At 34.4% G+C, this 15581-nt stretch overlaps 2 protein-coding genes across 2 annotated transcripts; one reads left to right on the top strand and one right to left on the bottom strand.

Moving 5' to 3' along the window:
* The first annotated feature begins 6649 nt into the window (after positions 1-6649).
* LOC113715102 (large ribosomal subunit protein eL15) lies at positions 6650-8710 on the top strand. The gene is made up of 4 exons (XM_027239271.2): positions 6650-6772; positions 6871-7037; positions 7917-8114; positions 8284-8710. The coding sequence occupies exons 1-4, from the start codon at positions 6769-6771 to the stop codon at positions 8527-8529; spliced, it is 615 nt and encodes a 204-aa protein (XP_027095072.1). The 5' UTR covers positions 6650-6768; the 3' UTR covers positions 8530-8710.
* Positions 8711-9953: 1243 nt separating this feature from the next.
* On the bottom strand, positions 9954-12693 carry LOC113713690 (MADS-box protein defh21-like). The gene is made up of 6 exons (XM_027237476.2): positions 12453-12693; positions 11233-11314; positions 10974-11138; positions 10730-10771; positions 10564-10605; positions 9954-10241 (listed from the first exon to the last, which is right to left on the bottom strand). The coding sequence occupies exons 1-6, from the start codon at positions 12638-12640 to the stop codon at positions 9954-9956; spliced, it is 807 nt and encodes a 268-aa protein (XP_027093277.2). The 5' UTR covers positions 12641-12693.
* Between the last annotated feature and the right edge of the window lie 2888 nt (positions 12694-15581).

A 15581-nucleotide genomic window follows, 5' to 3' on the forward strand; every position in this document is an offset into this window, starting at 1 on the left:
GTTTTTTTGCTAAGAACGCGATTCTAGAGTCAAGAATTTTAACTAAGTGGAAACCACCCTAATGAATGGTTGATTTCCAAGAACATTCATCTTTCTAAAATCAATGCAAATAAGTGGAAAAATACATCAAACTTTATTTACTTGATAGGTGATGGAAATCTATTTTACAGATTAAACATGGAATTGTTAGAAAAGAACCCGAATCAAAAGCAAGAAATCCCAAAATTACACTAGTGAGGCATCACGTCTCTTAGCTCAAACTCACAATTAAATTGTACACCAAATTGATTTTTGCCACATGGAAACACTAAATACCTTTGAAGCTTAATCTTTTTATGAAAAAGTGTTGAGAAGTGGGCTAATCAAAGGGCATGTGTTGTAGAAATAGATCTACCCCGTTTGGATTGCTATTTTTAAAAGTTCCTGTAGAAAAATATACTATAACGATTTGATGTATATGAAATTAAAAAGTAATTGAAAAATCTGTTCATGTAAAACGTAAAAAATATTTTTTTTAACAGAAAATCACAATCCAAACAACGCAACGCAACAGAAAATGTAAATTAAACAATAAAATTAGCTATAATCATGGGAGTGAAACTCCCCTAAAATCCTAAAAATAAACACTATAACAACTTGAGGGATTTGATTATACAACATGTAGACCCTCTCCTTTGCCAAAACATTCACGTACTTCTTGCAATCTTGCCCGTAACTCCCACCAATCATTGATGACAAATTGATAATTGATAGGACAAGAAGTATGAGATTTTATTTTATTTTTTTTGAAGCATGAAAATTAGGACAACCATGCATAAGTAGGTGTAAAATGGCTTTTGCATCAACAGCCTGAATTATAAAATGACAAATATTATTATGCAATGGAAATTAAAATCCATCCCTTATCGCCCAAGCATCTGCCACTGAATTTGAGGCTCATCTTAAATTCCTACCAAAAAATCTCCAGCATTGGCTTTTTAGTGACACCAAGTGAAGCCCCGTGTTTCTGTTGAGTTTGGCAACTGGGGCTATAGGATAGGAACAATTGACTAGAATTCCTATTTTTTTTCAAAGTTCTTAGCAGATTAGCAAGTCCAACATAGCAAAATTCACAAGCAAACAAATGAAGAAGGATACATCACCTCCTTAGGCCTTGATGTATATTGGCAAAAGGAAAACGATGGATCAAGGAACTTGATGCAGATTAGCACAAAAAGATGTCCAAAATACTTTAAGCCAATAACGAAGATAAACGTTAGCCATATCAGGATGGTTACATGAAAAAAAGACAGAAAACTCTAGAACTGAAGTGCTTGAGGAGATTTCAATAACTAGAAAACTACACATTGATCTTTTTTGTAGAGCTTTCAGAAGAATGGCCCTCTGGTCTTGGCAAACAAACAATCCCCTAATAAAACCTTTGTGTGGCAAACACTAGCGAAAATATACCACCCATAGAACAATGAAGCAGTAAGATGCTATTGCTTTACTTAAGTTCATGTATAACTGATAAGATATCTATAGGTGACAATCATTTAATTTGGTTTACAAATATTTTTGCTCAAATTTTCAAACTATTTATGTAGTACCAACTTTCCTCTCAGGCACAAGTATCTTTCCTAAATCTTATGCAACACCTAAAAGGGCACTTGGTTTATGCTTTGGAATTGGAATTGGATACAAAATGGCATAATGCATATAAATCTTAAGGCATGAGAAATTAAGAATGAATAATATAAAAAATAAATATGCAAAAAAGATGGAAATTGGTTAAAATTGCAATTGAATATTGAAGATCAAAATAGAATTGATATTGTTTTAACCAAAATTTAATTGAAATCAAATTCACAAAAATTGATGGAGCAAATTTGCTTTAATTCGGTCAAAAGTTTGATTAAATCAAAATTGAAATTTTTCTTAACTTAAAGGATGCTAAGTGATATTGTCAATAACTTTAGAAGAGGTTTCTGAAATTATCCCTTATACTGTTTGAATGGTAAGCTTTTTTAGTATTTGTATAAAATTTTACTGTAACTTATTATAAAATTTGTAGAAAAACTTTTGTGGAGATATTGAAAAACTTTTTTATTTTTTCTTTTCCTTTTATGTTTCTTTCTTTTTTCTTTTCTTTTCTCTTTTTTCCTTCGTCCCTCCCACCACCCATTAGGAGTGGGCAAAATTATCCGCTAACCCGAAAACCCGTCATATTCGGTCCAATCCGAAAATTAGGATATCCGATTTTTATTATTTGATCGGGTCAAAAGAGGGTCGGGTACCCGTTAAGATGCGGGGTGAGTTAGAGTCACATAATTAAAAACCCGCGAATACCCAATCCACCCCGCATATATATTTTTTATTTTTATTTTTATACACACTATAAAATAATAAGTTAAAACTAAATAAGTAATTTTATTGAACAAATTGCATTACAAATATGGGAGACTATAGTTTATTTACAAGATTCATTTGTAGAGGTCATGATCTTATATTTTATAGAAAAAAGTTTAATTAATGTGGAACATATATATTAAAAATTATGCTACTTATTTCAAACTTTTATTGATTTTCAATTCTTTTAATTTTTTTTCCTTTATCTTATATTCTCTTCACATGCTTATTTCTTGGTGGGAAACCATTTTTTAGAAAAAAAAATTATTAAATCTTAGATGAATGTGTAAAATATAAAATTAAATTGGTATAAATCATTTTTTTTTAAAATTAAATGATAAATGGGACGAGACAGGTACTTACTGACCCGACCCTATCTCAACGAGTACCCGATTATCAGTACCCGCTGATATGCGAAGTGGGTAAGGGTCAAAAAATGGCTAACCCGCAAGGTGTGGGTCGGGTCAACCAAATGATGAATGGGGCAGATACCCGACCCGCGCCCACCCTTACCACCTGTACTCCAACCGCCAAGGGCCTAACACCTCTTCCAGTGCCAGTGCCATTACTACTTCTCCTCTTCTCTCTCTCTTCCTTCTTTTTCCCCCCTTCCTTTGGATTTGGTCTGGATTCGGCAGGGGAGGGGAAACGGGAGTCGCGGAGGATGAGGAAGAAGAAGGGGGAGGGAGCGGCAAGGGCCCAACACCCATATTCCAGCCACCAATGGCCCAACACCTCTCCCAGTGCCAGTGCCATCACCACTTCTCCTCTTTTTGTGTGTGTGTGTGTATGTCTCTCTCTCTCTCTCTCTCCCTTCCTTTGGATTTGGTAGGAGAAGGGAAACGGGAGTCACAGAAGATGAGGAAGAAGAAGGGGGAGAGAGAGAGGGAGTGGCAAGGGAAGGGGGAAATGGAAGGAGGGGAAAGAAAGGCAATGATGTTAAACATGGATCTCATAATGATTCAGCTAAACTATTGAATCAGGAGTTAACTGGTCGGATTAGGCGAACCATATTTTTAAACTCATTGACATTGGCATAACATCACAATGATTTTATATTTTTATAAGTTTCAGAAATATTGAAATTAAGTTCTTGGTTATATTCGATCAACCATACAAAATGTTACAAAAATGTTACGCTTGCAATCAAATATACACCTAAAAATTATATATAAAATTGTGAAATTATGTCTAAAATATGTTCATTCTCCAAAATTACTTTAAAAACTAAATTAAAAAAAACTATATCTAATTCGAGATCTTTTTGGTGGGAATATGGCTTTTATAACGCAAGTTGAAATCACTGATGATAAATTGATAAGATAATAGGGATGAAAATTCTTGATTTAGAGATTATTTATGGAAATGAGTGATTTTGATGTTTTTACAAAGTAGTTGGCATTTTTTTTATTCCTATTAATAAATAAAAATTTTACAATTTAGATAACCCAAATTATGTTTCGGGAAAACAAGAAAGAAATACTTGAGAACCGGGTCACTTGTATGCCCGATTTTTTACATTTTTTACTGATTTTTTTTTATCAAAATGATTACGCGTTACTAATCAATTCAGAAAGAAAACCGGTTCACAGTCGGACAAATCGAACTAGCCAGTCTGGTCCAGATCTAACAACACTAGAGAAAGGAAAATAGGAGAAAGGAAGAAAGAGAGTGTGTGTGTGTGTGAGAAAAATAGAGGAATTGAAGCGGCGGGGGCAAAAAACTGAGGCAAGAGGGTTGAGGAGGGAGGGTAGTGATAGAAGAGAGGGATGGGTGTATATTTTTTAGTATTATGGGATGTGTACTTCGAAAATTTTGTGGCTCTTTGAGGTTACTATAGACAAAATTAGAAAATTTTTGGCTCCATATGAATTAGATGTTTTTTAGTGTGTTCTTCAAAAGCTTTACTATAGTAGTATTTATGAAAAACTTTTATATAATAAACTGGGGAATGGGATGGGACAGGGGAAGAGGAGAAAGGAGGGGAATGAAAAGGGAGAGGGAGAGGCAATAGTGGTAGTGACAATGGAGGAGAGAGGAGGAGAGGAGCGGTGGCAATGGTGGATGAGGTAGTATGTGATGAATGGAAACAAAATGTGATAGTATTTATGAAAAACTTTTATATAATAAACTGGGGAATGGGATGGGACAGGGGAAGAGGAGAAAGGAGGGGAATGAAAAGGGAGAGGGACAATGGAGGAGAGAGGAGGAGAGGAGCGGTGGCAATGGTGGATGAGGTAGTATGTGATGAATGGAAACAAAATGTGATAGGATTTTTAAAAGTATTTTTATAAATTGTATTTGAAATTGTGTACATTTTTTGAGTTTTTTTGGGAATTATTTTTGGAGTTATTACTGTAGACTTTACAAACAAAAACAGTTTTTTTAAGGAAAAATTGCAAAAACCTCCCCTGAGATTTCTGACATTTGCACTGACCTCCCCTATCAATTTTGAAATAGCATTAACCTCTCCTAGAAAAAGTTGGAGCCAATTTAAAAGGTAAAAGTGTGTGAATTTACTAGAGTACCCCTAATTGTATTTGACTTTACCAGATTAAAGGTTTGAGTACTTTCATCAAAACCAACGTTTAATTTATTAAACAAATTAAACTAATCAAACTATTTCTGCATAGTTAAATTAATTAACTAATTAACTAATTAAATAATTTCTATTTATCTAATTAACTAATTAACTAATTATCTAATTAACTAATTAACTAATCAAACTATTTCTGCATAGTTAAACTAATTAACTATTAACTAATTATCTAATTAACTATTAACTAATTAACTAATTATCTAATTAATTAATTAACTAATTAACTAATTTCTGTTTATCTAATTATCTAATTAACTAAAGCTGTTGTCTGTCCGAAACTAACAAATTATTTGCATGTTAAACTAATAAACTAAATAACTACTTAACTAATTAACTAATTAACTAATTTCTATTTATGTAATTATGTAATTAACTAATCAAACTATTTCTGCATAGTTAAACTAATTAACTAATTATCTAATTAACTATTAACTAATTAACTAATTATCTAATTAATTAATTAACTAATTAACTAATTTTTGTTTATCTAATTAACTAATTAACTAATTAGTTAATGCGCTAATTGGTTAATTAGGTCCACAGGCCAACGAAATTGGTTAAATAGCGCATGAAATATAAAACCTGCCAGTTTCCCATAAAGAGCTGGTATGTTATGGGCAAATTTTTTTTTTAACTTTCACATATTTAATTTATGTTAAATACAAAACATACTAGTTTTCCTTTGGGCGCTATTTAACCAATTTTTCCCATAAAGAGCTGGTATGTTTTTCATAAAGAGCTGGTATAAAACATATTACAAAACCTGCCAGTTTCCCATAAAGAGCTGGTATGTTATGCGTTATTTAACAAATTTTTCATATTTAAACAAATTTATGAAAATTAAAATAACGTATTTGAAAGTTGTATTTTTATTTGGAAGAATGCATTCCTTCGATGCGTTTTTCACCCTTTGGGAAGAGACTAAAAAATCGCCACCCTTTAGAAAGTTAGTTTAAAAACTCTCTTTTTTTTTGGAAATTTACTCCTTATTAATACAGCCACTATATTTATTTTCTAGTATTAATTTTTGTTGTGGTTTATAATTTTCTTATATTTTATCAAAAAAGGTAATAACTATTGTAGTTACAATTATGGAGATATTAATTTGTCGTATGTGTAATTCTTTTGTTTTTATAAGAATTGTTATATCATGGGTAAATTTGAAATTTAATTGCATTTAATTTCGAAACACTCATCAAACCAAGTTAGGTATTGGAATGAAAAATATGTTACATTTATACCCCCTGAACTTGCTTGATCCTTAATGCCTATGCCTCTCCCTTGTTAATACTAATTGTCAAGCAAGATCAGGGCAAAATTGGAAGAAACTTCTTATCTCACTTCTACAAATAATTTTTTAATGGGATATCAAGCCTCAGGGGAGGTTTCTGCAACGAATTGTTCCTGTTCAGGGGTGCTGAATGCCATTTCTAAACCTAGAGGGGAGGTCAGTGCAAGTGTCAGAAACCTCAGGGGAGGTTTCTGCAATTATCCCTTTTTTTAATCTATTAAAAGCTAGCAAAAACTCAAGGATCCAAATAGACTCCTAAGGTGGTTTTCGAAGTTGGACATTAAAAAGTGAGATCATCTAAGAATGTTGGGCTGGCTCATTGAAGATCACATCACAAACTCGCGACCAATAAATCATTAAAGTCCACTTACGGTCCATTTAGGCCCATTTCTTCACATGCCCATATAAATGCTCTCATTCTCGGCAGCTCTTCAGTGGAAGCCCTAAAACCCTAGAGGGAGAGAGATCCGTGTCCGCCATCAACGCAACCATGGGTACGGCGCCGTTTCACCATTTCTCTCTTGCATTCAAGAAATCGTCCATTTTCCGGATTATTTCTGATTAATTAACATATATTTCTGTGTAAAATCAGGGGCTTATACCTACGTTTCGGAGCTATGGAGGAAGAAGCAATCGGATGTGATGAGGTTTCTGCTGAGGGTTCGTTGCTGGGAGTATCGTCAGCTTCCTTCCATTGTCCGGGTTACCAGGCCTACCCGACCCGACAAGGCCCGCCGCCTCGGGTACAAGGCCAAGCAGGTCCGTGGAATAGTCATTTTTTTTTTATAAAAAGTTTCTGTGATGTGAATTTTTTGTTGCTAGGATTTTAGTTTGCAATTGTTGTTTAGATTTTGTACTAATGCAGCTGATTTTGATTTATTATTGATCCTCATAGACTTACTGCTTATGTTACAAGATGTTTGGAAATGGTTGGCTAATTATGATTTTTCGTTGGGTTTTGTACGTAATTATCTGCTTAAGCATTATTTTGTTGGGATTCATTTTGAAAGATTATAAGATGCTCATTTGCATTTTTTCTTGCACCATTTCTTGGTTTAAGTGATAATCTCTGTGTTTTCTTTAAAGTTGATTAGTATTTTAAGAATTGAGGGCTTACTTGTAGGAACTAAGGGATGAAATTGTAATTGGTCCAACTTTTCGGAATTGCATAAATAGCTGTAGCTATATGATATTACGACTGTATATAGAATGTGGTTAATTTTTTGTGGGATACTTTCGAGAAAGGAATCTCTACAGTTGACATCTCCTTACCGAGCTCGTTGCGTTATTTTAGTTCAAGTAGATAGACTGGAACTACTACAAAAGTTGATCTGTTTGAGAATGTATCTTATCCTGCTACCTTGATGCTTTGCATTTCTTTTCTATTCCTTCTTTTGTGCTTGGAACAATATGACTGTAGATTCATCTCTTTTGGGGCTAAAATTCCTTAAAGTTGCAATTTTGGTTTATATGAATTGTGTGATGTGTGGAAATGATCTTAATGATTTTGAATAATAGACGAAATTGTGATGTGCTCGTATGTTTCTTCTGTTGTGCTTACCATCATTACTCAATTTGTTAAGGGTTTCAGTCTATCCCAACTTTTAATATGCAGTAAGTGATTGATTTACTTTTCAGGGTTATGTGGTTTACCGTGTACGGGTGAGACGCGGTGGAAGGAAGAGGCCAGTTCCCAAGGGTATTGTTTATGGGAAACCCACAAACCAGGGTGTTACTCAGCTGAAGTTTCAGAGAAGCAAGCGCTCAGTTGCAGAGGAGCGAGCTGGAAGAAAACTGGGTGGTCTCAGGGTTCTCAATTCTTATTGGATCAATGAGGTGTGTCCTGAGAGTTTGTTCATTAATTCACTTAATCAAGAATACCTTCTATTAGGACTTCAATGAATTCGATGTATATGAGTAGTTGAAGTAGACTTGTCAGAGCTTTTTTCTCAAGTATATGAAGATAAGGCTTCAAATTTTCCGTGCCTTGCACTCTCAATTGCAGGACTCTACCTACAAATACTATGAGGTAATCTTGGTTGATCCTGCCCATGCTGCCATCCGCAATGACCCTAGGATCAACTGGTTGTGCCAGCCAGTCCACAAGCACAGAGAACTTCGTGGACTTACTTCAGCAGGGAAGAAATACAGGGGTCTTCGTGGAAGGGGGCACTTGCACCACAAAGCACGACCATCAAGAAGGGCTACTTGGAAGAGAAACCAGACTCTCTCCCTTCGTCGTTATCGCTAATCATAGTTGTGTTTTCTTGGTGTGTTCCCTAATTCTGGTCAGCAATTGTTTGCTGAACATGCTTATTAGTTTGTCCGCGATCGGAATGTTGAGTTGTTATGTTTAGCACCTTGGGAAAGATCACAATTTTGTTATGGCTGACGTTTTAAAATATACTTCTCTTGCATATTGATGGTTTAAAGTTCTTCAGTCCTATTTTGAGCCTTTGTGGCTGAATTCTTTTCTTAAATCGACCTTTCTGATAGAGCAAGTTAATTTTGAATGGTATCTTCTGTTTTAGTGTCAGCGTTTTTTAATGAGCTTCTGTAGGATTATGTTATGTCCTATTCCAGCTCAGTCGTGCACAACATCCAGTAGTTGGAATTTTTAGGGGATAGAACGCAATGAAGTGTATTGCGTATGAATTTTTAGGGGATTCATGTAATCTAAGCTAACTAGGATAGAATGCAAACTTAAATTTTAAGTAAAAATTCCTCACTGACTTGTGTCTGAAAAGTTCTTTTGCATCACTAGTACACAGCCGAACATGATGTTCAACAGTTCAAGTGACTAATCTGGGATGTAGAACGCGGAATGGACCAGCAAGATGGATAGAAATCTTGGCTTTCACAGGTCCTAATATGGAGAGGAATTCAGAGAAGTAAAAGCAGCACATCATAATGTCTTGGTAATTATAAGCACCCTATCATTTGTGCATAACCTGTGAATCAAGTCTAACTGATATATGATATACCTCAACCACACTAGGAATCCAGGACATCCAAGAGCAAGTAAAATGAACATTTGCTCTACTATAAAACACAAACTTAGAACTACTACTGATTTATCCACAACTTTCCGCTTCTTTGGGTGGAGGTCTCCAGAGCTTCGACAAAGGAGTTGAGGAAGCCTAGCTAGTTTCCTGAAAAGGATGAAGCATCAGTATGACCTGTCTCATCGACAACAATACATATTTAATACTCCGTTTAGAACGATTGACTAATTTCAGACAGTAATTAACGTATAATTAAGAATTCTTCATGACTGTTGGCCAGCTTCATAATGAACCACAAATTGCAAAAATAGCATGGCAGTCAAGAACAAGTTATCAGAGTGGCAAAACAGAGGCTATTAGTCAGTTTAGCTTCTATTTAAGACGCCAAAGACAATTTTTTCAACAAAAGTTATATTTGACTGAAGTATCCCATCATCCATGACAAGTTTGCCATGAAGTTGCTATGAATAATCTGCCAAAAATGATAGCAAAATTCTTTGGAAGAGAGACACACACCCTATATAATTGACAGTATGGCTACTCAGGCATTTCTGTCACACTGCAACATAATGCTAAACATCCTAGTAAAAATTTAACACTCAGCACGCAGCAGGTAAGTTATTAGTGATAAGCAAACAGGAGTATTACGCCCCAGAACGGTAACGCAATCTTAAGTTAAAACATGAACTTTTGTATATGGATGATGGCGGCGATGGGTACCATAGCTGCAGCCTGGTTGACCATAATCCTGGAGATTAGGCTGAATAGGCTGGAGGCGATATTGGTGAATGTTTAGAGGTAGGTTAGCAAGTTGAAGCACTTCACTTGGCTGCTCTTCTCCAGAAAATGGGAATTGATCCAGTATAGCATGCTGTCCTACTAGCTTCAATTCAGTCATTGCCTGTTGATGGCTATGCTCTAGTTCCACACGTTGCTTCTGATAGTAATTACTCATCAACTGCTCAAGAAACACACGTTTAATGAAGTAAAAATTGACCAAGAATGAAACAGGTGCTCCTGCTAAGATTTAATTAATTTCTTAATTGAAAATTGAGATGTGAAACTTTGTATAGACTATTGATCAAAAGCCATCATGATAAAATAGAAAGATAAGCATTTCTCTAATTGCTTTTGTTGATAAAAGCCGTCATGAATAACTTTTGTTGAGAATTTCTCGAAGAAAAGGACTGATGTTAAAACATTTTATAGAACTGATGATCATTCAGATAAGCAGGTAGCATTTTAGTGACAGTAGGCTTCCTTCTGTATTAAAAACTTACCCAGGTGCACATTTCTTGGTTTTCTTTCTCCAGAAGCTTTTCCTAAAAAATCGAAAAGAAAGAGGGATTTAATTCAGCGCTGGTTCCTAAACGCATACATAGTAGCTGAAACTGATAAAAGAAAGAAACATTGAGAGAAGTAGGATTAGAATGCCACATCTATTACCGTTCGCTTCAGATTTTCCAGTTGCTGATCTAAGAGTTCAAACTGCAAAAGTAGATAATATTAGCTGCTGTAAGTGCTATAGTGACTTGCCTCCATCTAATAGCAGTTCAACAGCACAACAACAAGAATAGAAAACTATGCAAAGAGTGCACGATCTCATGATAAGAAAATGAAGATGGAAATTTTAACAAGAAAATCAAGATTCCTTGTTTATGTATTATGAAAATTGAAGAAACAAAAATACCTTTCTTGCTCGGACTTTGGTCACGGAGAGTTCAAGCTGCTGCTCGAGTTGATTGAGCTCATCATAGTGAGCAGAACTCAAGTCATCACCTTTGTAGCGCTGGAGGCTTAACTGAAGATTAAGGGTCTCACTTTTCATCCTTTTCAGCTCACCAAAAACCCTTTCCTGCAAGTTGTAAGGCCAAAGGAATAGGATCATCATGGAGGGCTACTGAGATTTGAGGAGCAGCACAAAGCAAAAAGCATGATATAGTACTTACATTGTGTGATTTTGCAAGGTCTTCGTGGTCTGGAATGGATGTTCCTTTAGTCTTCAAGTACCTTTCTATGATTTGGTCAATACTGAGCAATATAACAAGTGTTCCAAGTCATTCCTGGAAATGTGTTATCAATCCAATGCGTTTTGCATATCTAGATCCTAGAAAGAGTTTGCAGAAGACTAAAGATTTGAATTTTATATTTCCATTTGAAATTTTTGATAGCATTATTTCTAATATTTGGCTGATTTTATACCCGACATAAGTAAAGTAAATCAAAATGAACTGGTCTTTCTGATCCTGCTGACACTAAACCCACCCTCAAGAGAAAATATTAACTCACAAAATAAAACTGGACATAAGCTATACAAGCAGAAAAACTTTACCCAAGAACACAAAAAAAAAAAAAAATTATCCAAGAAAATGGGAATATTTCTGTTTCCGAATTTTAGCCTAAAATGAAGTGAAAAAAAAATGAATTGCTTTCCATGAAAACAAGAAAGAAAAGAAAAATCTCAAGAAAATTTACCTTAGTATGTCAAGTGCATCTTCCAGCATGCGAAAAACAAAATAAGAGTTAAATTTTTGGTCAAATTTTTGAAGTGTTTTCCCAAGAATGATGTATAGTTTGAAGGATTTGGTACAAGAGCAAAGTAATTTATTCTCAATTATCAAATCACAAATAGTTTAATCATGCATCTTGGTGAGATTATAGTGTTAAGATGTTCATCAGGTATAAGAATTGAAGTGGCCAACCAAAATTCACATCTTGATAACAAAACCCTAACTTTTTCCAGAAGTTGGAAACATGTTAGTCAAACCAGTCAAGGTTCTCAACTTAGTCTCTTTTAGCCCTTTTGGTAGTGTTTGTTGGAGAAGCATGAAAGCCATCATTATTAAGCAGAAGAGCAGGGGGTGCATGTGTTGCATGTACTCCAACATAAGTAAAAGCTGAGATCTTTGCACATGGAGAGAGCAGTTTTCGAGTTTAGACCACCAAAAATAGGGGTCAAATTACCTTGTTCATGCATTATATTTTGATACATGCAAAAATTATTCTTTAACTCCAAGAAATAATAAGAAGATTAGATGCCCAGAAAAGAAGCTTTAACCACTTGGAAAACAAAAAGGTTGTTTTCTTGCATGCAAACCTGAAAAATTAAGCTACAGAAAAAGAAAAAGCTAGGGATTGCCTAAAGATGCAAGAAATATCATGGGATCACCTCAGGGGGTGAGAGCAGTACTCAAACAACTTTCCTTTGTTTGAAAAGATGATGAGGCCGATCTGAGCATCACAAAGCACTGAAAGTTCATGGGTTTTCTTGAGCAGCCCGGATCTTCGCTTGGAGAAGGTGACTTGCCTGCTAGTGTTGTTTTCAATCCTCTTCAGCTCTATTTTACCTCTACCCATCCTTACCAATCTTTAAGGAGTAATATTATTGTCTTCCCTCTAATTGGAGTTATTAAAAAAAACCCCCACTTCACCTGTTGAATTTTCTGGATTAGGGAAAACAAAATTATGAAAAGGATTGACTCAAAAAGAAATTGGAGAATGACAAGGATGCATATAGTTCAAATTAGATGTTAAAAAATTTAAAATATGTCTTAATAAAGACTATGCTGAAGATGAAAAAGATTGGGAGATCAAGAAAATTTCAGCTTAATCGGAAACATATACAAGTTCAAAAATGATGACTTACTTTGTTATTTGTCTATAATTCTCAAACAGGAGATGGATGAAGAAGGGGATATGGTTGAGAGAGAAGATATTGATAAGAAAGAAGGTTAAGCTTCTAAGATGAACTTACCTAGGTATTATTATTATTATTATTTTTTTGCTTTCTTGTTGGATCTTTTTGAAGTTTTTGGTAGACTCGTGAAATAGAAGCAAACCCACTTTTGTAGTTATATAAACATACTAGTTTTAGATCATAGCTCCTATTTTTTCCCAAAACCACAATTTGGTGAGGACACGAGGGATTAAATGTTGATCTTGGTCTTCCTTTTACTATCTCCCCCCCCCCTCCCCTCAATTTGTTTCTTTAGAACGTGATAAAAAACAATTATACACACACATATATAGCAGAAACAATTATGAAGAGTTATAATGTACCCAAAAAAGAAAAAAAAATGATGAAGAGTTATATTCGAAAATTGACATGCATGAAGTGTTTGGCAAAGTTGTAATGCATTGGAAGGACAATGAGGTTATGTTCCAATCCTTTTGAGGTGCATGGCAAACTTGTAGCAAAAGTCCATGTGCTACTTTCATTTTTTTCATTCACATTTTGAGGCTTGTTACTATTTTCATTTACCATCTCAATGCAATCCGGACATTGAATTCTTAGTTGATTATCAAGGAAAAGAAGAAAATGATTACCATTCATTGTTGAAAATACTCCTAGGAAGATGAGGACCGCCATGATTTAGGTAATCAAAATTTGTGGTATGATATGAATTCTTTTCAATAGGATAATATAGAGCCTATAATTGTAAAATGAAGATAAAAATCTTATGATTAATCAAGATTATAACTAATCGATGCTTGATCAGGTAAATACTAAGCTGAAGCTAAAAGAAGGTCATACTTACATGTGTTGCCAATAGATTGACAGAAATGAAACTTCTTTAACATACACCACTAATATCAAATAGCTTAAAACTTATGCATCCATCCTGTGGTCCAAGCTAGATCAGAAAATAAATGTTCATTGTTTCGTTTGTTTGCCTAACTGCAATGAATGTAAAATTTCTATATGTTCTTGGAGTTTTTGCTGCAAATTCATTCAGCAGCTTGTGTTGCAATCTCCTCTAACAAAAATGTCGTTGTTGACATATAACCACCAATATTGTTTCATAATAACATGTACCAATTCTGGCATCTTTGTAAAATGACCAAGTGATTCGACTCCTATATATGTTTTCCAATCACTCTTTGACCAACACAAAAAAACTCCAAATTACTCTCCAAGGACTAGCTATATAGTATTACTTTCCACATGAATTTTCCCCACCCAACCATAAAAATGCATGCATGGTGAGTTCATAAAAGAGAGAAAGAAAAAAAGAAGAATGACAATTATATATCACAAGAGTAGCTCAACAATTCCTCGTTAATCATAAGGCAATTAACCATGATTACAAATCCTTGGAGACTGAACAACTCTCTTTGACAAGTTAATTATTAGCATCATCCCACATGGATATAGACAGGAGGAGTTTCTACTTGGGGAGGATGCACTTGCATGCATGCTCGACATGAATAGGGATATGACAAAGTTGAACGTTATGTCATTGATCAATTCAAGAGAAAGAATTTTAGTGGACAGGGATTGAATAATGAGATCATGATTTTTCCCAAAAAGAGAAACTGCCATCTAGATAGGAATTTTGACCCCTTTTCCATCCTCCTCCTAACCACTCCACAAGGACCACTTTCAGTTTCACATGGCATTTCCAGGCCTTCTTCAATAGTTTGATAAGCAAGATTCCCCAAATGTATTAATTGCAATTTGTTGTTTTAGAACACTAATTTCCTAGTCTATCATCATCAAACCAAGAGATTTATAATAGTTTCTATCATAATTCGCCAACAATCAGCTTTCTCATAAGTGCATATTAGAAGAAAAACCCTTCAGCATTGGATTAAATTTGTTGTGACTAAGCTCTCTTATCCTTCCCAATACAAAGATTGTCACCAACTCCTCCCCATGCATATAGTTTTAGAAAGAAAAACTTGACAGACACCAGGCCGTAGTACAAGCAGGGTCGGAACTAGGGGTCGGCGGGGAGGGCCCCGCCCCAAGCTTCGGAAAATTATTCCTTCTTGTTTGGATTGTGATTTTTTGTAAAAAAAAATTTTACGTTTTCACGAACACATTTTTCAATCACCTTTTTATCTCATACATATCAAAATCGTTACAATTTTTTACAAAAACTCTTAAAGAAAGCAATCCTTAAAAGTTTTATAAATTTAACTTTTTCCCATTCAAAAAATTAAAAATATTTTAAACTACATACTAATGATTTAATTGAATCAAAGTTTGCTCCCTCAAAAGAAATTTTCTGGTTCCATTTACTGAGCACAAGAATGATTTTGTGTTGAGTTGCAGAACGGTTTGTTTAACGAGTGTCCTATTAAAATATATTTTAGGTGTCACATTTTAAAAAATATGAGATTAATTAGGGAAAGTAAATAAATATAAGGAAGTGTATATAAGATTAAATAAGGAAGTATATAAATGCAAGAGAGAATAATAATTGTTAGTATGTGTATAAATATATTAGATTAGGTGAATGTTAAGTGTATTAATGAATATGCTATGGACACCTGGTAGAAAAATCCGTTACAG

Source organism: Coffea arabica, chromosome 10c (genome assembly GCF_036785885.1).
Source record: "Coffea arabica cultivar ET-39 chromosome 10c, Coffea Arabica ET-39 HiFi, whole genome shotgun sequence".
NCBI lineage: Eukaryota > Viridiplantae > Streptophyta > Magnoliopsida > Gentianales > Rubiaceae > Coffea > Coffea arabica.

Excerpts from the sequence above, each read along its gene's own strand:
- LOC113713690 (XM_027237476.2), bottom strand. The coding sequence starts at position 12,640 with ATGGGTAGAGGTAAAATAGAGCTGAAGAGGATTGAAAACAACACTAGC. Across the intron at positions 11,139-11,232 it reads ACCTTGCAAAATCACACAAT|GAAAGGGTTTTTGGTGAGCT; the intron begins GTAAGTACTATA and ends TACAACTTGCAG. Across the intron at positions 10,772-10,973 it reads CCAAAGTCCGAGCAAGAAAG|TTTGAACTCTTAGATCAGCA; the intron begins GTATTTTTGTTT and ends CTACTTTTGCAG.
- LOC113715102 (XM_027239271.2), top strand. Across the intron at positions 7,038-7,916 it reads TCGGGTACAAGGCCAAGCAG|GGTTATGTGGTTTACCGTGT; the intron begins GTCCGTGGAATA and ends TTTACTTTTCAG. Across the intron at positions 8,115-8,283 it reads ATTCTTATTGGATCAATGAG|GACTCTACCTACAAATACTA; the intron begins GTGTGTCCTGAG and ends TCTCAATTGCAG.